General features: G+C 39.8%; 1 protein-coding gene across 1 annotated transcript in view; it reads right to left on the bottom strand.

Moving 5' to 3' along the window:
• Positions 1-513: 513 nt before the first annotated feature.
• The window catches only part of CPOX (coproporphyrinogen oxidase), a 25,534-nt gene continuing 3,096 nt past the window's right edge, over positions 514-22,951 (bottom strand). Inside the window, exons 3-9 of the mRNA XM_077774901.1 lie at positions 16,802-17,379; positions 14,475-14,618; positions 14,090-14,200; positions 12,515-12,656; positions 10,162-10,380; positions 5,291-5,395; positions 514-2,537 (exon numbers count right to left, since the gene is read on the bottom strand). Of these exons, the coding sequence (XP_077631027.1) occupies positions 2,450-2,537; positions 5,291-5,395; positions 10,162-10,380; positions 12,515-12,656; positions 14,090-14,200; positions 14,475-14,618; positions 16,802-17,096 (1,104 nt within the window). The 5' untranslated portion in view covers positions 17,097-17,379 and the 3' untranslated portion in view covers positions 514-2,449. The remainder of the gene's footprint in view (positions 2,538-5,290; positions 5,396-10,161; positions 10,381-12,514; positions 12,657-14,089; positions 14,201-14,474; positions 14,619-16,801; positions 17,380-22,951) is intronic.

Below are 22,951 nucleotides of genomic sequence, written 5' to 3'. Positions count from 1 at the left end.
AAAGACATGTGGAAGGAGAGATTGTAAAGGAACATTGTTTGGCCTTCTAATATGATGCTCTTTAGCATGCAGAAGTTTTTCTCTCATTAAACATTCAGTTGAATAGGTGGGTAAGCAGAGTATAGTGATGGATATAAAATAGTGGTTAGAAATTTGCTCCAAGGCATTTACATGCCATTCCTCAAATTTCCATCCCTTATGACCACTGATATGCATGTATATAAGACTCCCCCAGTTAGGTGTTCACACCATTTGGAGGTACACTCTGGGCCTCTAGTAGACTCAGAATAAACAACAATATGGATTTAAAAGAGAAGTTCATTTTGAATAACAGCAGAATGATCTATTTTCCAATAGTTATGCAATTCTGTTTTTTTCCCATAGTCTCATCTGTAAGAGGAATACAAGGTAATTGAAGAGTATGAAAAACTGATACCCTGAAATTTTGAAATTTCATCTTAGTCAAATGCACAGACCCTGACAGCTCTAAATACAACTAAATAGGCTAGCAGATCTATATGATAAGGGTATTTTTATTGTACAAGGTGAACTGAGGTTTATTTGAACATTTGTTCCTATATGCCTATATATTTTTTTCATTTAATCAGCTTTATTGAAGTATAAAACACATACACAACAAAATTCCATGTTGTTCAGTGCCAAGGTCAATGAGTTTTGATAAACGTAAACAGTCTGGTAACCACTGCCACAATCAATATATAGAATGTTTCCATCCTCTCAAAATACTCCTTGGTTCCCTTTCACAGTCAATTCCCCAGCCCTAGCCCCGGCCACCACTGATGCGCTTTCTCTTGTACAAGTTTTGGCTTTTCTAGGTTTTCACATACTGTAGTCATATAATGAGTCTTCTTTTGTGTCTGGCTTCATCCCCTTGGCATAATGCTGTTTTGCTATTCACCCGAGCGGTTGTTCCTTTTCACCGATGAGTAGTATTTTCATATACTGATAAATCATCCTTTGTTTATCCAGTCGTCTGATGATGGGTATCTGTGTTATTTCTAACTTTGGGCTATTGCGAATAAAGCTGCTACAGAAATCTGAATGCAAAACTTCTATTTTTCTTGGGTAAAATACCTAGGAATGAGGAATGATGGTTTTAGTACTAAAAAATATTTATCTTCCCTGTATCAATTACCCCTAAAAAATGAAAAATAGAAACATTTTAGTCATATTTCATAAAATTTATCAGCAGATCTGTTGGAAGACAGCTGAAGAGTCCACACATTTCCCAGCTCTAAAATCATACACAATCACGTACATTTAACATATTCCAAGATAATTATTAATAATATGTAGGAAGACACTATTCCTTACAAACTTCAATATGAGTAAAATAAAATGCACTCATATTATATGAACAAAGAAGACACACCAAGAATTCTGTTGTGATTTTCTCTTAAGAACAAAGAGCTGCAAAATCTCTAATTTAAAAAGAGGACAACTTTAATCAGTCCCTCTTACAAAGAAATATGTTTATAAAATGCCTGCATGCTTCTCACACTAGTTACGTTGACTTTAATTAAGGAAGGAAAATATTTCTCACTTTCCAAATGAGAAACATTTCCTAACTAACAACATTCCCGGGGTTGTTTTTAGTCTAAATTTGCATATAGGAATGTCTGGAATAGAAAATTTTAAATATCAGACTCCAGGATTATAAGCTTTCACATTCAAAAGTGCAGAGAATTCAACATTAACAAAACAGGTCTACAAAAATCAGAGTTACATCTTAGATGTCCCTTATTTAAATAACAGTGACGTCACTTTAGAGTTAACAATTATAGGGAATTATTGAATTGTAACACATGCAGAGATTTAGAAAATTTCAAGTGTTCCTAAATATCATTATAAAAATAAACATTTTACAATATTATGATCTCCAGAGAAAGACATATAAAGGTTATGATCAATGAAACTTCAGTCATGACAAAGTAAACGTTTTACTTTCATCTCAAGTTGCTTTTCTAAAATTGTTATGAAGTCTCAACTCACTGAATTAATGAAAATAAAAGTTATCCCACCACAGATTTTTGGCGGCAGAAACTAAAACTTTAAAAAATACATAAAACAAAAATAGCATGAGAAGTTTCCTGACACACATTATATTTAGATTCCCTTAACTCAACACTTGGAAACTCAATTTCGTATTTTGTAAACTAGTCATACAAAATGATTCTAAGAGCATAAATGAGGTTTTTATCAACCCATTGACTCTGACAAGCTGCCGTACCACCACCTGTCGCTGGCAGCATCCACTACAAACTTGTAGTACTTAACACACTTCAGCGCCTGCCAAGGAAGCCAACTGCAGAGAGGAGGCTGGAGCTTAACCCACAGGTTATTCACTGCCACACAGTGGCAATGGTGCGGGCCTATGGGATGGGGCACACTTTCTGTCCCAAGCTCCAGGCCGGGCACTCCACCTGCATTAATGCACCCAGTCTCTCGGATGGCGCAGGACTTCCAGAATTTCCGCTTCTTTGGAGTTCTCTGCGGGTGAATGCATGTACTCCCATCTGTACAGGTCCAAAACAAAAGCAAAACATGTGATAATAATAACAATAATAAACAACACACATACCTTTTTAAATAAGTGAACACTAAAATTCTAAGAGTAAAACATTTCTTGCACCTCCTTGTCTCCAATGTACCAAACAGGCCTTTTACACACTAGGCTTTTTAAAAATATTTGCTGCTAGGGGTGCCTGGGTGGCTGAGTTGGTTAAGTGTCCGACTTCATCTCAGGTCATGATCTTGCTGTTTGTGAGTTCAAGCCCCGCGTCAGGCTCTGTGCTGACAGCTCGGAGCCTGAAGCCTGCTTCGGATTCTGTGCCTGCCTCTCTTTCTGCCCTTCCCTTGCTTGTGCTCTGATCTCTCTCTCAAAAATAAATAAATATTTTTAAAAATGTCTTAAAGAATATTTGTTGCTAAAAAATGAAATATTAATAATTCCTGAGCATTTTTTGGCTAATATTAACACCTCAAGATACACTTTTACTAGAAACCAAGTTTCATAAAATACAGAACCACAGATGATCCATGGGCAAACTTTTTTTAGCTTACTATTTATTCACTTATTTTAATGTGTTACTTTCTATTTATGGCAATAACATCGGTTTGCTTTTTTAAATAAATTCTCAGAAAAAATAAGAGTATAAAATGTAAGTGAATAATACCTCAGATAATACACAAGTATAGTCAAAATGGCTAAGTTATCGTATCAAGTCTGGCAAACACTGGTTTAGACCAGGGGTTAGCAAATCTTTCCTACAAAAGGTCACATATTAAATACTCTATTTTTATTTTTTAAATTAAAAATAATTTTTAATTATTTTAAAATAATTTTTTTAATGTTTATTTATTTTTGAGAGAGAAGACGAGCAGGGGAGGGGCAGAGGGAGAAGGAGACAGGATCCAAAGCAGGCTCCAGGCTCTGAGCTGTCAGCACAGAGCCTGATGAGGGGCTTGAACTCACGAATTACGAGATCATGACCTGAGCTGAAGGTGGATGCTTAGATGCCCCACATAAATACTTTAATTTAGGCTTTGTGGGGCCAGATACAATTAAAAAAAAAAAAAAGAATATTCTTCTCTGTTTTTAATAATCCTTTAAAAATGTGAAATTCATTCTTAGCTCAAGAGCTGTACAAAAACACATCACAAGTGGCCTTGGATTCACCTTGCCCTCAAGTTTGCACACCCTTGGTATAGACTAGAAGCTAAAAGTGACCTGTCAACTATTCAAATAGTGATTTATAATCTACCCAGATTGCACCTTAAGATGTACCTTATAATTAGGGGCCAGCAGTAATCAGGAGGACTACCTGAGGCCTTAAGAACTCATCTCTAGTTTTGGGGCACCTGGGTGGTTCAGTCAGTTCAGCTCCTGACTCTTGATTTTGGCTCAGGTCATGATCTCACCATTCGTGAGATCGAGCCCCGCACCAGGCTCCACACTGACAGCGCAGAGCCTGTTTGAGGTTCTCTCTCTCTCTCTGCGCCTCCCCTACTCATGCACATGCATGCATAGGCTCTCTCAAAAATAAACATTTAAAAAAAATAAAAAGAACTTATCTCTACTTTTTATTCACATCTCATGTCTAGGGTGGCAGGAACACCTAACAGTGATATGCATGAGCTTTCAGCTAAGGACATGAGATCCCAAGAGCAGTTACACAAGGACAGAGCCAATGTCACTGAAGACAGTGACAACTATACCGGGTACTAATCTCACCAGGCTGGATCTGGATGGCAGAATGCGGCAAGGCAGACCTTTAGTGCCATCCAGGAACCCATTCTTTTTGGACATTTATACCCATGGAGAAAAGATTCTAGTTCCTATAAAACAAGCAATGGTAATTTTCTTTTTATCTTTTCTATTTAGTCTAGACACACATCATTCTTACTTTCTCATACACAAAATGTCAACTGTAGATCTTTATTAACCTAATAGCACCAACATAAATATATGTCTTTACTTATTTGTTTTTTGATATATCTGTCTTTAACCCCCCCACCCCCACTCACATTCTCAAGTAACCTTTCTGGAAGCTCACCACAGCAGCATGTAAAGCACAGAGAGAACACAGAGCACTTGCAACAATCCCTCATACTTTCACACAAGCTTGTTACTTCATAGTGGAGAGTAAGACTCCTCACGGGTGTAATAACTTCTGACAAAATTAAGTTGAAAAACATGACATACTCAAATAAATTTGCTTTGCCCATAGCTCTTCCTAGAAAATTACCAAGTGGGTAAGGTTATTCTGGGCCCCTAGATACCATCATTGACCTTATCTTCTCACTCCTTCTATACTTTCCCAGCCCTCACCCACAGAACCGTATCATTCATCTTGCCATTCATTCTTTAAAAAAAAAATTTTTTTTTCTTGGTGCCTGTTTGGCTTAGTTGGTTAAGTGTCCAACTCTTTATCTCAGCTCAGGTCATGAACTTATGGTTTGTGAGATGGAGCCCCCCGTCAGGCTCTGTGATGGCAGCACAGAGCCTGCTTGGGATTCTCTCTTTCCCTTTCTCTCTCTGCCACTCCCCAGCTCTCTCTCTCTCTCTCAAAATACATAAACAAACATGAAAAAAATTTTTAATAAAATTAATCTTCCTTAATTATTTGACTGTGATCTAATTATAAAATCAGCAATATCAAAACGAATGAAGTCTTTAGGTAAGACGCTTGCAGTATTAATGTTTGTGTTTTGTAGGGGTTAGCAGATTGGGAGTGGAGGAATACTTATTATGATGAGGTATTCTTACCGAGCTGTTAGAGGTAAAGACATCAAGATGCTTTCGATCCTGGATCCTGGAGTGAAGAGGCCAAACTTCGTACCTCGATCATACACAAGGTTAAATTCTACATACCTGACATAAAGACAACAAATAACATTAAGAGCCAGTTGAGTAAAATCTTTCTTAAGATTACCCTATAACAAATACCTCAAGGGGACCAGGGGCAGGGGTAGGTGTGACTTCTTCCTGCCCCTCCCCCTCCTAATTGGCTGAACTGGCACAGGGACCACCAGTCTACAGCCAGTTGAGTCTTCTCCATCTGGCCAGGCATAAATAAAAGCGCATTCTATCCAACAAACAATAGGATGTAGATTTGGCCCTAACATGACACAGTTACAAAACAAGAAGGTTATGTTTTCCAATAAATAAACAGAACAGACACAAAGCTGACAGCTTTTAAGGGACAAAAACAATTAAGAAAAAGAAACAGCATCCTTTATTAGAATAGAACAGCTCTTTCTGGCCTTTCCCCATGATCTGAGATGTTTCAGAAGACCTCATTTTACCACCTATAGCTTCTATATACTAAGATAGTGCAAAACTTTCATAACTTAAAGGCCAAGCACAGCCAACAATCTATTAGTAATTACTAATATATTCTAGATATTCCCTTTTCTTAAAGTAATTGATAGAACAGAAAAGAAGTCATATGATTCAGTCTTCCTGCAGATTAATGGCAACCAAAATAAAAAGCAATGGTTGGGTTGCAGGGCTCAATTTTATTTTTCTTTATTTTTAGAAAAAAAATTTTTTAATGTTTTATTCATTTCTGAGAGAGGGAGAGATAGAGAAAGCATGAGCAGGGGAGGGTCAGAGAGAGAGAGACACAGAATCTGAAACAGGCTCCAGGCTCCGAGCTAGCTGTCAGCACAGAGCCCAACCCGGGGCTTGAAGCCACAAACTGAGAGATCATGACCTGAGCCGAACTCGGACGCTTAACCGACTGAGCCACCCAGGCGCCCCTCAATTTTATTTTATTTATTTTATTTTTTATTTTTCTAAGATGTTCCTTAACATCAACTAAAACTTGGTTTGGTAAATTTGTTTTCCATTAACTGCCAAGGTGTCAGATCTAAACTCTGTCTAGCTGAAAAAAATCTGTGATTGGCTTTAACATCATGGGATCTCTTGTAAAAGGTCATTTAAACTTCAAAGAGAATTTTTACTACTCATAAGAATTTAGAATGATCCATACAACTGAAAATTCAGTGAATAGACCCCTTTTCAGATCATTTTTCAATTCATTCAGAAACCATTTTCTTGGTCTAAACTTCCCTCACGGGGCACCTAGGGGGCTCAGTCAGTTAAGCGTCTGACTTGGCTCTTGACAGCTCAGGTCATGACCTCGAGGTCTGTGAGTTCAAGGTCCCCATTGGGCTCTTTGCTGACAGCTCAGAGCCTGGAGCCTGCTCATTTGTTTACCCACTGGTTAGTCTTTAATCGCACCTGTAGGAAGATATTCTCTAGAATTCCACAGCACTTAAATTTTTAGAAAACACTCTTCTGTGTGCAAACTTGCCAAAGGCCTTGAGAAAATTTAAATGCATTTTATCAATGGACCCCTTTTTATTCCTCAGCATTTATTTATCACGGATTGAACTGTGTGCATTAATAACTGTTTAATATCTTCTTATATATCTGTTTCAAAAGATAATTTAAGTGAAACTTCTTAATTTCCTCCTTGCTAAGAACATGGAAAAGAACTGGTCTCTCAGACACCTTTTTCATCCCAATGCTGACTTTCTGAAACATGATCTTTAATGGGTGGCTGGGATTCTCTAGTTTGCACTGATGTCTCTTTCAAAGATTCCTGTATGGAACTCCCGAAATGAATTTTCTGTAAGGATCCTTGAACTGCTTTCCTTTTTTGAGTGAAGGATGCCCCTTTCCTGACATTAGCTTCTCTGACTCCTACCAGGTTTCACGTAGTTCAGAACTTGTTGATCCTTCCCATACATTTATCCTCTCTGAGGTACCTGTAAACCATTCCCTTTAACTTAACAAATGCCTAAACATTATCTTGTTTCCCTTTCCTAAAATACAACAAAACAACAGTAAGTTAAAGATTTTTTTGTTTCCTGGGTACCTAGCTGGCTCAGTCGGAAGAGCATGTGACTACTGACCTTGGGGTTGTGAGTCTGTTGGTGAGTCCGTTGGGTATAGAGATTATATACATACACTTTTTAAAAATAATTAAAATTTAAAAAAAGATCTTTAGTTTCTGTTCTCTCATGAAAAAGAAGGCTGTAAGAGTCAAGTTCAATGTCTGGGGAGAGAACAGTATAAGTGGGGAAGAGACTAAAGGAAACTGCCGGTAAGTGGTTAAAGTCAAAAAGGAAGCAGCCTGACCAGAGCAAGGGGAACTCCTCCTTGCGGTGGAAGGAAGAGGAGCAGGTATAACGTGTGAAGGATGCAGATAGGGCTCTGAGTGCAGTGTGTAAGAAGAGGAACACAATGCTGACAACTGCAGTGAGGGGCTGGGCTTACCTGAAGACCCAGAGTTTATTGCCATCTTAAGGCCCAGAGATACAGGGGTGGAAGGAGGTTCTCAGTGAGAAACACTCACATGCCGCATCACACAGAAAATTCATCTAACACCCCACACTCACAGCTAACTCAAATAATACCCAATGTGCAAGGATTCGCACAAATGAAACTCTCAAAATGTCCTGTCATTACATAATGAAGAAACAAAAAACAAAAGAACACAAAACATTATTCCTATGTCTAAGAAGTTGTAAGTCTTCACCTCATTAGTATTCACAAAACCTGCCAGCTTTGCACATCAAATCCTAAGCAAAAGTAGAATATTGTACTTTCTGGGGGGGTGGGGGTTGCAAATTTTCATTAGCTATTTATTTATTTAATATATAATTAACAGTGCTATATTGGTTTCGGGTGTGCAACATGATTTAACAATTCTATACTTTACTCAGTACTCACTACCACGAGTGTACTCTTAATCCCCTTTCCCTATTTCAGCCATCCCCCCCATGACCTCCCCGATGGTAACTACAGAGACTCGTCACTCTCTGTACGTGAGTCTGTTTTTCTTGTTTGTTCCTTTTTGACTTTGTTCATGTGTTTTGTTCCTTAAATTGCACATATTATTCAGTCATAAAAAAAGAATGAATAGCTTAGAGCCACATGCAACAACATGGACAGAGTTGGCGTGTATCATACTAAGTGAATTAAGTCAGTCGGAGAAGTGCAAATACCATAGGATTTCACTCATATGTGGAAGTGAAGAAATCAAATGGCATAGAGTTTTAAATTATCCACTTAGGTATACCTTTCCCACTAAACCGTGAACTTTTCTTTTCACAGCTGTTCTTTTCACTATATTCACATTTGTAGCTAGAATAGTGCCTAGCCATAAGAGTTACATAATAAATATCAAGGAAATGAAAACAGGAAGGAATAGTAAAAGTATATTTGAGAAATCATGGGATCAAAAAAAGAGTCCCAAAACAGACACATTAAGAAACTTATAAAAGAAAACTTAATTAACTTCCATTTCCCCAAATTTCTAAATAAGGACCAGATAATACAGGTCTATAAGAAAAAATAAACACAAATATTTCTCTTTAAACTTGAAACATTATTTAGTTGATCTTTTCAGGGACTAGCTTTACCTCCTCAAGCACTGAAAGTTTTATTTGCCGGAGACAGAATTAACATAAACGAGAAAATCCATGATACAGCCACAGACCAGTACTATACATACAGTTAAGATGGCAGTCAGAAATTGATGTGAGTGGGCAGGATGGATCATTTGGAGCTGATCCGAAGTATACCTCAGGTGAAGATGACCTCAGTGTGGTCACCCAATTAAGCTCACCACATTCAATGCACAGAACAGAGTGGCTGAGGTTGAGTATCTAGTAAGAAATACAAACCTGCTTCAACTACTTAACTTCCTTCACGTATGAGAAAGGTTACCAGTCTTGAGGTCATGATGACCTGCTTCCACGTCTGGGATCTTTTATTTACTAGTTGTGTAATCTTGGGCAAGAGACTTACATTTCAGGGAGTAAGTTTTATCATCTATAAAATGAGGATTATTACACCAGTCTCACAGGTTTGTAAAGAAAATCAGATGCAATCTGTCTAACCTATTGGCTGGCACACAGTAAGAACTCCATAAATAATAAATATTACCATTAAGTATAAAAACTTTCTGAAATGGTTATTTCCATTATAACAACTTCCATGAAACCTTAAAATGGATGGAAAAGTGTGGGGTTCCAAATCTACAAAGCAGCAAAAACATTAAATGATGCCCATATCTTGGCATAAGGCTGGAAGGCACTGCCAGAAGACTAAAAGAAACCAGCTGGGGGCGCCTGGGTGGCTCAGTCGGTTAAGTGTTCGACTTCGGCTCAGGTCATGATCTCACGGTTCGCAGGTTTGAGCCCTCCATCAGGCTCTGCTGACAGCTAGCTCAGAGCCTAGAACCTGTTTTGCATTCTGTGCCTTCCTCTCTCTCTGACCTTCCCCTGTTCATGCTGTCTCTTGCTCAGAAATAAATAAAACATTAAAAAAAAAATCAGCTGGATTAAATTCAGCAGGTACCAATACATGGCTCCTATGAATCTAATGTACAGATGAATGAAATAAACCTTGCTGTTTTTATAATACTATTTCACACGTCTTAATATTCATTTAATATTCACCTAGTTATAAAAAGAAGTTCGAGTTAGTGTTAATACAACTCTAACAAAGGAACTGCCCAAGACAACACACCACCTTCCATTCATTCACCCACCACGGCTGCTCTACCCTCCTCCACCCCACGTCATGCAATAAGACAGTCTACTCTCCTGTCGCTCACTCACCGTCCTCTCCGCAGCTGCTGCCACAGCTTCTCCTGGGGGGTGAATGAGTCATCACAGTGTTTCTTCACAAGAGGAATATATGAAGGAACCACAGCCTGGGCGCAGCTCTGCACGAAGCGAAACACTTCTTCTTTGGATGGTGAGTCAAGGTCATCAAAAAAGATGCCCCCGATGCCTCTCCGCTCCCCACGATGGACAATAAAAAAGTAATCATCACACCTGGAAAACACAGCAAGGCTATGTCAGGGATCAAAGGGAGGAAAAAAAAGGCACAAAAATCAATGTGAGGATTTCAGCTTATCCTTGTCTAATGCCAAAGCAGCATCCTTACTTTTATGCCCAACTGTGAAAATGAAACTAGGGCTTCAGACAGAAGAAACATTTGTAGAAAATGCTTACGCTTTCATCTGCAAAGCGAGGACTATAACACATATCTAAGGATGTGGAACTCTAAGAACTTCAGTGAAAAAGAAACAAGAGTCCAGTATTAATAGTGTATTTTTTATTTACTTACTTTGAGAGAGAGCGCATGCATGCTCTCTTGAGCACGAGCAGGGGAGGGGTAGAGAGAGGGGGAGAAAGAGAATCTTAAGCAGCCTCCATGCTCACCATGGAGCTGGATGCAAGGCTCGACCCTATGACCCTGGGATCATGACCTGAGCTAGAATCAAGAGTTGGACGCTTAACTGACTGAGCCACCCAGGCGCCCCAATAGTGTATTTCTTAAAACAAATGATGCTGCTGCCTTCAGCAGCACTGGAGCTTTTGCAAGAGGCAGGACAGGAATCCTTTACCAACACCAGCAACCAGGTCTGACTGGGTGCCAACCCTTCAGCTCTCAAGTCCGGTCCTTATTCGCCAAAGGAAGCACAGCAAATAATCTCTAAGGTTCCTTTCAGCAACACAGTGTGGAGGCTTCATAGTCTGCATGACTGAGGGAGGGGCCAGTGAAAGGAGACGTTCAGAGAACGATCACGGACATGTGAAGGGTGCCCCTGGGAGCCTGCACATGCAACTATCGATCTGCCCAAGGCTTTCGCTCTTCTGTGCCCACTAAAGCAGGTGTCCCAAATGTCATTTCCTAAATGCTCAATTTGTAGAACAGTTTACTTTGTGGAAACAGCTTTCTAGATGAGCTCTATAAATAGAAAAACCTGTACAAAAACTAAATGCTATTTAAAAGGTTCCATTAAAAATAGACTTAATAGCTTAAACCAACAAAACTAAACAAAACAGACAAAAAACAAAATCGGCAGCAGATGCAAATCCCTAGAACAGATGCAAGATATAACCTTGACTGTTATTTGTTGACTGTCCTTCACAAGCACATTTTATTAACATAGTTGAAGCCCATCCTGGCAAGGCTGTGAAGTCAGCTTTAACCACTTACACTATTTCAAAATCATCAAGAAATTAAGAAATTTGCTAAATACTTATATTAAAAACTTCTTTCTTTTTAATTAGCTGCATCCTAGATGTCTTAGTAACTAATTTCACTCAGATAAAGTTATCTCAATAATGGCAATAAAAGAAAACCAAAAAAAGAGAATGTCATCCAAACCAGTCCTCTTCCCGGAAGGATGCTGATTTGTGAGAGAAAAAAAAAATCGCTCCACCTTAATTTCATGCTTCCATGGTGTGCAATTTTCATTGGTAATATCAATCAAAAGGAGAATATATCTTTTCTGAGGATTTTGAAGCTGAACTCCCTACTCTTCATAAATAATATCAAGATTTCACAATTATTAGCTCTAAAAGGAATGCAAACAACAACAGAAAACAAAAAACACCAAAATATCTTCTGTTCTTCCTTTTTCAAGAATGTCAATTAGCTGTAGGCAGAGCTTTTATTCCAAACAGTTAATGCCTAGACTCCATTTCAAATCTGCTAAATATCCTGGATCTCCTCACAACTTACTTGTTTCCCTTTTCTTTATAGTTAGAGTTTCCTTAACAAAGTTTCCAATCCCAGTCTTCTCCTTGTCCAAATCTCTGGTATATCTGCATCTTTCCCTAGTCATTCTCCGACCCTTCCCATGTCCTAGTATTTCCATAGCAACAACAGTTCTCATCTAGGATGAGACATTAAAAGTCTATCCCAGAATTAAAAAGACTCTAATTTATATTCTAAATCATTTGGGATCAAACAATATGCTGCTACCCAATTATTCAAACATTCCTAAGTAAATAACATAATAAAACCACTTCAAATTGGTATCCTACTTCTGGTGGACAAAGAAAACAGATCAACCTTCATAAGCTGAAAAACGTATTCAGTGACATAATATTGCCTTCAGGATCTACAGAAGGAAGGAACAGAATATATTATAGGTGTTATGATACCCTTACCTACCATTTTTTAAATTTAGGGTAGAGATCAGGACCATGCTGGTCACAAGCCTCCTTTAGAGTTCTGTGAAAATGGACCGCATCCTCATGGTTCAAGTACGTTGGAGTAAGGTCACATCCACCACCAAACCACCACAGCTTGTTACCTACAAAATCAAGACATGTGATTATCATGCAGACTTTGGACTTTGAGATGTTGCACACTACTCAATGTATTAGAAAACTTAATTTATCAGCTTAGTTTATTAAATATAAAGTGGGTGACAATCAAAACATATTTAGGGGCACCTGGGTGGCTCAGTAGGTTAAGCATCCAACTTTGGCTCTGGTCATGATCTTACGGTTCATGGGTTCAAGCCCTGCATCAGGCTCCATGCAGACAGTTCAGAGCCTGGAGCCTGCTTCGGATTCTGTGTCTCCCTCTCTCTCTCTGTCCCTCTCCTACTCATACTCTGTCTCTCTCAAAAATAAACAAACAATAAAATATATATATAAATATATATATCTAAATTTATCTCTGAATGGCCAATAAAGCCTAAGAGGAAGAAAAGGTAAAAGAGGTAGGAAATCAAAAAGTAAGAGAGTAGATCCAGGCAGGAAAATGTTAGGCACAGCAGTGATGATGAAACACCACATGGGTGGACCAGGAATGGCTGCATATTAAATCACATAAGGAGCATAAAATGCCTCTGCTGGGTCACAATTTAAACAACAATAACAACAATAAAAAACAAAAACAAACCACAAGCAAATCTCTGGCCCAGGTATCTGCGTTTACAAAAATTCCCCAGGAGATTCTGATGTCCCCTGTATTAAAAACCACTGCCCACGCTGCCTTAACCCCAGCAAAGGGCAAAAACACTTACAGAGGGACACAACTTACCATTTGAGAATAACTATTACATGTGTTTAGTTGGGTCTATAGGTTGTCAGTACCAGTTACCAACTTCTAACATTGAAAGGTTGAACCAAACTAAATGTCTTCAAAATCAAAGTTAAATACATCAACTTTAAATACCACCAGCTGCAGAGAAACCACCACCTGTAGAGAGGCCCTGCACAGACACTCCGCCAGGTGGTAACAGTACATCCGGCTAATTTGGAGACATGGGCTGGAACTACATGTCCTTAATGAGGCATTATCAACTCCACTGTATCTTAAACCCACTGATAACACATGCTGGTGACTAGCAGAGCAATACACGTGGAAGATGTTTTCACATTTTCACAAAAGCAAGTTCTCCATTTCCATTTAACCTTGTATATGAGGTTTTCCTTTGCATTTCCTTTCCTGTGCAAAGAACCCGGTATGCACTTTGAAGCTGAGGTTCATTAAATCATTTCTTCTGCATTGGAAGGAATATGGGGAACTTAGTTCAGAGCCCAGCCAATGCTATTTTCACTTTACCCTCTCGTGCATAATAAATTGCAGCTGCCAAGGAATAAGGCTTCATATGTCTCCTGAAAACCTCGTTAAGATTTATATATCCTTTCTCACATTTAGATTATGCCCCCTGGCTTTTTTTAAAATACACAATATTTGCACAATAATATTTTGCACAGCTCCAGGGATGCTTACCATCAGCTTCTTCTACTTCAAAGTATCTGTAGTTGAAATGGATAGTAGGAGCATGAGGATTCTTGGGGTGAATGACAGAGCTCACACCCATAGCAGAAAATGGCAATTTACCTGGAAAGCAAAACATGTAGTGAGCTCCACTCAGTCACCGGGCTTGAATAACTCCAACATGGTTTCAGGACCAATTTTGAAAAGCTGTTTTTTGTCTCTTAAAATAGAATTTTTACAAAGTAAATGTGAACATGCTTCTCTGACATGTGCACCAAATGATATATATGTGTTTGTTTGTTTGTTTTTACAGAAGCAATATTTATTGTACAAATAGAACTCATGGGGGAAAACAGTTTGCGGGACTTTTAAAGGCTGTTGAGACTGCCCGATTTACCATCTTTCGTCTTCAGAATTTTCCCTCTGCTTCTCATTTGTTTCGCTGCTTCCTCAGAAAGATTTCCATGAACAACAGAAACGCTCACCCCAGCCTTTTCAAAAACACGCCCATCCTGAAGTACGCAGCTGATGCCACCACCTCCTGTTTATAGAGATACAAAACAAAGAGAGAAGGTAAGGGTACATGCAAAATAAAAAACAACCCTTGTGTGAAGGTGGTGGGATTAGGAGTGATTTTCCTCCTCTAAACTGAGTATTTCTTCTACATCTAAAATAAATCACTGGAGAGGCGCCTGGGTGGCTCAGTCAGTTAAGTGCCTGACTCTTGATTTCTGCTCAGGTCATGATCTCAAATTTTGTGAGATCAAGCTCCCACCCACAGGGCTCCAAGCTAGCTCCAAAACCTGCTTGGGACGCTCTCTCTCTCTCCCTCTTTCTCTGCTCCTCTACCAGGCAAACTCACCCTGTCTCTCTCTCAAAATAAATAAACTTTAAAAATAAAATAAAAATCACTGGAATATTTCCCCTTTAAATACTACTGTTCACAATGGCATCCATTGGTTATGATATAGGAAAGAAGTCCAAAGTTAAAAACAGGTATGGGTATGTTTTAGGAATATTCTATTATTACCAAGTTTAAGAGCTCCATATTATTTCAGTTGTTTTTCTCAGTGTGTTGTGTACCATTTAATTTTGTTTAAAGGCAATTAAAAAACAGTAGACATTCGAACTCTTCAGGGATTTGGGACCTTAAGCTGAATAAGATACACATTAATATTTAGGTATATGAGATTTACTATTAATAGTTTTTTAAGACATTACAGTTACCACAAAGGCAGCTGTTCATGGAGGTACTTGTTTGTCTTTGTTTTATTTGTAAGAATTTTTAGAGCTGCATGGGACATAAGATTATCCAGTGTAACCCATGTACATTTCAAATGAGAAAATGAAGCCCAGGAAGACAAAACACGTTGTCCAACATCACACAGCTGGCAAGCGGTCCAATTTGCCTCAGTGCTTTCTATGTATCAGATAATACTTTAAGCACTTCTTATGTAACCATTCCTACATCCCCTCATATATTATCTAATCTCATTTCATAAATGAGGACACAGAGGCACATAAAAAACTAAGTAACTTCTGAAGACCACACAGCTACTCTAGTACTTGTGGTGGAGTCCTGGTTCAACGGTCTTCACGTGAAAACATTATAAGACAGAAAACTACAAAAGACCTACTACAAAAGACCAGTTTTAACGTCACTTAATAGAGATGTGACAGCATCACAGCTCAAAATCTGCTGAGAAGGATGCTGAAGTATTCCTAGCTAAGAAGTCAGGAATTTTTCAAGTTTATGACCAAAATGTGGGGTTTCCCTACACAGGCAATAACATGGTCATAAATATATGATCCTATAAACACTGGATTTTTCTTTATTGAAGTACAATTGACATATAACATGATATTAGTTTCGGGTATACAACACAATGATTCAGTATTTGTATACATTGCAAAATAAGTCTAGTTACCATCCATCACCACAGTTACAAATTTTTTTTCGTATGATGAGAATTGTCAAGATCAACTCTCTCAGCAGTATATGCAATACAATACTTTTGACTGTAATCACCATGCTGTACATTACATCATTATGACTTATTTATTTTGTAACTGGAAGTTTGTACCTTCACCCATTTTGTCCATTCCCTTAGTCCCCTCCTAACTGCCAACTACCAATCTGAAGAAGTGGGTTTTGCCATTGGAAGAAAAGATTGTCCTAGCAGGAAATCTGAGGGGTGCATTTGGTAGAACTACTGACAAGCAGCAGTTGTGCAAACATTTCTTGTGCAACTTGGGGAAAAGATCTACTGATACAATGACACCCTCAACTGGAGGAGTCTGGCCAACACTTAGCAAATAGGAGGCAAGTTAATCTTTCCATCTCTAAAGGAGAATGGGAAACGCACCCAGAGAAGCGGATGAAATGTGAGGAAAATCGATGCTCAATTACAACTTTGGACATCCACGCCTGTTGCCTAAAAATAACCCTAAAACTATTATGAAAAATGCCATTAAAAAATCGCCTGGACTCTGTAACCTACAGTATTAGAGTGACAGCAGATCTGGATCCAGAGGTCTGCAAGCAGAGGTCTAATGACCCGTACAGGGTCAATCTCCCTAAAGGTGTCACTTCTAACCTAGCAGCTGCTCTGTGGGTACCCATTTCCTAGTCCCAGCCCCTATTCTCCGTCATCTGCTGCCAGCAGCCTAAATCCCGACCTCTAACCTCCGTCTCCACCTCCCGCTGAGCGCCGGTCTCCTCACCTTCCTTCCTCTCCCACCGGTCCACGGAGAAGCTGGCGCCCCCGTCTACCTGTGCCAGAGCCTGGCACACCTGGGCCTGGGTCTCCAGGATCAGCAGCTCCATCTTGGTCTTCATGTCGCTCGGTCTCCCCCGCAGCTCGCGCAGGTCGGTCACAGGCAAGGCCATGAAGCAGCTGCAGCGGCGGGCCAGCTCGTCCTCTTCCTCAGGCTTCCNCCAGGCGCACAGCTCTCCGCGGCCGCCGCGCGCAGCTCGCCAGCAGGAGCCCGCGCTCAGCCTGCCCAAGTGCAAGGCCATATTCCCGCGCTGTCACCCCTAGCAATGCCCACGTCCCGGAGATCGGTCCCTAAGCTCCTTGGAGGCCCCAAGCTGGGGAGCCGCTCTGGGAGTGGAAACCTTGGCAAAGAAGAGCTACTACCGGGTCGGTCCCCGGGCGGCCGGCGGGATGCGGGGGATTCTGGGAGCTGTAGTCCAGCTCCTATCGTCGCCTGCAGGGGCGCGCCGGGGAGATAAAGAATCCACAGTCTCCAGAAGGGCGGGTCCAAAGACAAGGGAGCTCGATGCCGGAGGTGCGAGAGGGCTGTGTAAGTGAAGACAGAGATAAGAGGCTTTCTAGTCACGTACAACCTCTGGTCGGCTGTCCAATCAGCTACAGGGTGTAGACAAACTAGGGCTGGACCCTGAGACCCAGTAGGGCAGAAATATGGCCGGGGTCTCTTCTCAATTTACATTCACATTTTACATTTACAATTTACAAATTACATTTTCAAACTGTTGCAAATCCTGTCTCTGAGTCTATACAGAACGCCCCTTCGTGTCCCGTTCCAGTCCAGGAGACCTTCTAGAACGTGCAGGATTGCCTGGGGGCAGAACCTGAGAGACTCCTTTTGTAACAGCTATTTTTAAAGGAAGTTGGTAAGGTAGTGAAGGGCTGCTAAGAAAATCCTAGTAAAAGACTTTAAGGGAGTTCATCATTACAATCTTTCCAGGTATTGATCCTGCACTAACCACTTGATTATTTTAGAAATAGGAAAAGCAAAGTGATCGTTTTACTAAACAAGCATGAAACTGGTGTGTTTGGGTGATCAAGAAATTAGATTAGACTTAAAAATACATATCACCCTACAGTTGTGGGGTGCTGCCAAGCATTTCTCACCTTTAGTACTTTCAACACTTGTGTAAGCTAGGCGTGGCAAACAAACATCTGCCCTGCTTCTTCCCTGCTACCACCATCAACACACACACACACACACACACACACTTTTCAAAAAAGATGAAAGAAGCTAATAGATTTGACAGATTTTTGTTCTTGTTGTTCCTGTAATATGCCACAGTTCTATGTTGTCTGGACATAAAAGTGTTAGAAAGACTGTCATGGAATGATTTTAATTTCTAGTAGTAGATAATAATTTAAGCCACTTATAGTGGTCTCTAAAAGTTTTTTAGTGGCCAGGTGCAGTGATGGAACTTCATCGCTATGGGTCAGACCAGTTGTTCAAACCAGTGTATCTTATTCATCCACAATTGCGTCTGGCAACTCTCCCACTGGGAAACAATGTTAGCTGGGTAGGCATGCTTGACTCCCTAGCAGATTCAATAAAAGGTAAAGGTTTGGATTGAGAAGTGAATAGACTACGTCAGAGGAAGAAAACCATTGGATTTTAGCTATAGTGTAACTTGGTGGGAGACTGAGTTGCAGGAGGAAAGGGAAGATAAGAACTATCACTGCAGGAAGAGTTGTTTGCCTCTCCTAGGCGCCGGTGATAGGGTTTGGCTGGGCCTGGGGATAGCAATTGAAGCTCATTAATGGAATGTCTTTCTTAGTGCATTTTTCTATAAGAACCCCCATTCATTATCGCTCTGATTCTGAGAATACTCATAAAGCTAGGAAAAGATAAGCAGGCACAGGCTGGTTTGAACATATGCCCAGTCAGATAGTCTGGTCTTGAGCCAACTGTATACTAGTTTGCAGGTTTCCATCCCTCCCCATTCTTACCTCTCTATGCAAAGAGCTTGCTCTCCTTTCCTCTGGTTTCCAGAGCCCTCCCTACCCTTACCTTATTATTCTATGCTAAAGAAAGGCCTTTATAACTCTGAACCTTAAAAATAAAACAGCTAGCTATTTAATCAGCAAAAATGAGTTTATCTGGGCATAGCAGAGGAATTGCACTCCAGACATGCAAACTCCAGCACACCATAGGCAAGAACAATACAGAAGAACAAAAGAGAGGAGTTTCCGTATATAGAGGAAAGGAAAGGGGTTGTTTGGAAGGAAATTTCATAGGAGGAGAAAGAGAGTTCAGAGTTGTGGTGGCTTCTCATTGTTGCTGGGTGGGGAGAAAATCCTTCCTAAAGTGGTATGCAAAGTAAGCTGTAACTGATACTGAGTGAGAACATCCCTTAATTATTTCCTGACCTTATTTTGAATAGGGGTTCCTTTATTCATTTTCACACAGCCTGGTTAATGTGAATTTAAACTACCTTCCTGTGGGTACAAATTGTCTCCAAGGGATTTAAGCCCTATTTTTCAGCATTGAATAAAAAAATGTCCCCTATTCAAGCAATTCCAAGAATCTGAAAGCTAGTGAGGACAAATAATAAGTTTATAATAAGTTATAAAACATAAGATGTAAGGTAGGGCTTCTCATCCTTTATTGAGCCTAGTTTCCTGCACTGCTTTATGATCCTACAAAGCAAAAAGATTTTTGAATAGCCTTGTACAAACTCATGAGCCATATATATATGTATGTATACATATATATATAGAATAAGATAGCAAAGAAGTGGACTTTTTGATATTTTTACTCTATTTTTTGGAATTTATCTTTTAACTGTTTAGGTCTTTATATATATTGTTTTATTTTAGAGAGAGAGAGAGAGAGTCTGTGAGTCAGGGAGAGGGGCAGAGGTAAGAAAGAGAATCTTAAGCAGGCTCTATGCTCAGTGTGGAGCCCAATGCAGGGCTCAATCTCACAAACCATGAGATCATGACCTGAGCTGAATTCAAGAGTTGAATGCTTAACCAACCGAGCCACCCAGATGCCCAAAAATGTCTAGGTCTTTAGATAGAAGTATTTACATATTTCATTAAAATAATAGGTTCTTAAAGTTAAATTGCTAACTTGCTTTTTCTTTAACTGAAGTAATTTTAAAATTAGTTTCTCATAGAGGTGTAGATCCCACCCAAAAATTCAAGAAAAGTTTTATGAAAGGGAGGAATTGTGGTGCCTGATCCTTAGTCCTTCACCTTTTGCCTTTTGCCCCTATATATTTTTTCTCTATAGTAATATGCATGTGGTATCTGGAGTTGCAGCAACCATTTTTTAAAATGTTTTTTTAAATTTATTTCTGAGCGAGAGAGTGAGAGGCAGCATGAGCAGGGGAGGGTCAGAGAGAGAGGGAGACCGAGAATCTGAAGCAGGCTCCAGGCTCTGAGCTAGCTGTCAGCACAGAGCTCGACGCGGGGCCCAAACCCATGACCATGAGATCATGACCTGAGCTGAAGTCGGACACTTAACCGACTGAGCCACCCAAGGGCCCCTTGCAGCAACCATTTGTAACAAATATTATAAAAATCACGTGGAAAATTTTGCAGAGCAGTAATATAGAAGGAGCCTGGATCCTGATAACTTCCTTGAGTAGATGTAGTAGCCTTGGACTGGAGTTCTTGTTATATGAGGAAAAATAAATAAATTAAGGTACTGTTTGTCAGATTTTCAGCACCTTCAGCTTAAGTCTTTCTAACATCCTAATTATTGCATCTCGATTCAATGTCTACACTGGAGCCAACCAAGAATGGCCAGAGGTATAGAGGATGGAATCATGTCAGAACACGATGACCTCCAGGGGTGTATGGTGGCTCAGTTGGTTGCTTAAGTGTCCAACTCTTCATTTCTGCTCCAGTCATGATTTCATTGTTCATGGGTTTGAGCCCAGCATGGAGCTTCATACGGCAATGTGGAACCTGCTTGGGATTCTCTGTCTCCCTCTCTCTCTCTCTCTCAAAATAAATAAACAAACATTTAAAAAAAAAGTACATGATGACCTCCCGCTATAATTGAGGGTAATGGTAAGTCTGGGATATCATTTTCAGAAAAAAAGGGAAATATGGTAAGCAGACAATACCATTGATGCCCAATATAGAGACAGATTTTTGAAGATAATTCTGGGGTATTGAGCTTATGAATCTAAGATGAACAAAAATATGGAATTCAGAAAGAACTAGCACATTTAGGTGTGACAGAAGGTAATAGGTTTAATCTAGACAGTTATTAACAGTTATTTCTACCAGTCCAGCCAAAGCTATCCAGCTGTTCCATTTGCCTTAGGTACAGAAGCTTCCTGACCACCCCACCCTTTCACCATACAATGCTCTTAACAACCATTCTAGGAGGCTTAAGAACACTATGGCTCAACTGAAAGTGAGAGTTGTTTGGGAATATGTTGGGGACAACATGTTTGGGTATATGAAAGTATCTCTTCTGTTTAGGCAAGCTAGGGACAATGGGCATGGGGCAATAGGACATCAGACAGCAATGAGAAAGACATTTAACCGATGTCATGTGGCACTTTCAACTAATGTTATTTGCTCAAGAGATGCAGAGCTGCTTTCACTCACGTCATGGCAAATTCATCTCATCTGGTGAACTAGAAGGTTTTCTTGGAAAACACACATCTAAGATTTTTAACTTAAGCCCATATCAACATCTTTTTAAACTTAGGTATCAAGAATCAGTTCCCTTTGTTCTCTGCATCTATCTAAACACTTTCTTCCATGTCTAACAGTTTAGAGAAGGCCGGGACCTGCTTCTAGAGATTGAATGAATACAGAGGGAGAAAAAGGCACATTTGAAATATTTTCTTTTGCTGCAAAACATGCTGAGATGCTGGTGGGTTACAAATGGAAATATGAATTCTGAGGAGTGAGGGCTGGAAGAGTAAAGATTTGTGAGATACCCATGGTGCTGGAATGATGGAAAGTTCATGGAGGAACTTTTAGAAGAAAAGGATAAAGGGTTCAAAGTCAGAACACAGGGAATAAGAGACATTTAGGGACAAGGGAAACAAGAAATCATAGGGTCTTTGGTGCCATGTCACAAAAGTATGAAGGGGAGAAGGCATCAAGGAGGAGAGTGGGGTCTGTGGGCAGAATCTGCACCCTCTGCTCAGAGAACACCTACACCTTACCAGGAACCAGGGTCCATAAAGAAGTTACTGCCCTTCTCCTGTCCTCCTAGAAACGGACATTCCATTTGAGCCACCAGACAGATAATCTCTCCCAGTGAAATACTATATAGAGGCAGTCCCCACTTTGCCTTGTACTTCAGGACCATAAAAATCACCGTACTCACAGAAGCCAAACAGATCAATCTTAATGATCAATGTGAAAAAATTATGATTGTTCTGTGACCTTTAAAACTTTCTGCCAAAACACTAAGAACTCAGTTACTGTAGGTTAAAAATGAAAAAATATCAAAATTAATATTTATTTGGTACACTACAATTTAAAGGCTTAGAAACATTCAGAATTAAAGTGCCTTATTTCTCTGTGCTTATCAAAAATAGGTTGAAAAGTGCTGGTCTTCTTTTCTTATTCTATAACTTCTGACATGGAGTGACTATCTTTTCTATACCTTATTAGTGAACTGTCTGCTTTTCCTAAGTTTAAATCAGCTTCCAACATTTTGTCCTTTGTGCCTTGAAAGTTGTGGCTTATCCCAAGACTTCCTTTCAGTTTTTATTTATTTAAGTAATGTCTACAGCCAACGTGGGGCTTGAGCTAATGACCTTGAGATCAAGAGTCACATGCTCTTCTGACTGAGCCAGCCAGGTGCCCTTCCCGCACCCCCAAGAGTTCCTTTAATGTGAAATTGTAGTTGTTTTATCAGCATCACTTCTGGCTTGCCATAACCACTTTATTCCTTTATTTTAACATGTTTTCCTTCACCAAGTTCCTCTGATCCTTAATTTTATGTCTGAACTTGGTTGTGGGCATGGTGCCCAGATGTTTGGTCAACATCAGCTTTTCCCTGGGTTTCCAGGCTGCTGGCTCACTGTGCAGATTTTTGATTTGCCAGCCTCCATAATCATGTGAGCCAGTTCCTTAAAATAAATCTCTTTACACACACACACACACACACACACACACACAC

The sequence above is a fragment of the Crocuta crocuta genome, unplaced genomic scaffold, assembly GCF_008692635.1.
Source record: "Crocuta crocuta isolate KB4526 unplaced genomic scaffold, BGI_CrCroc_1.0 scaffold6, whole genome shotgun sequence".
Lineage (NCBI taxonomy): Eukaryota > Metazoa > Chordata > Mammalia > Carnivora > Hyaenidae > Crocuta > Crocuta crocuta.
This window is presented reverse-complemented; position numbering and strand designations above follow the sequence as displayed.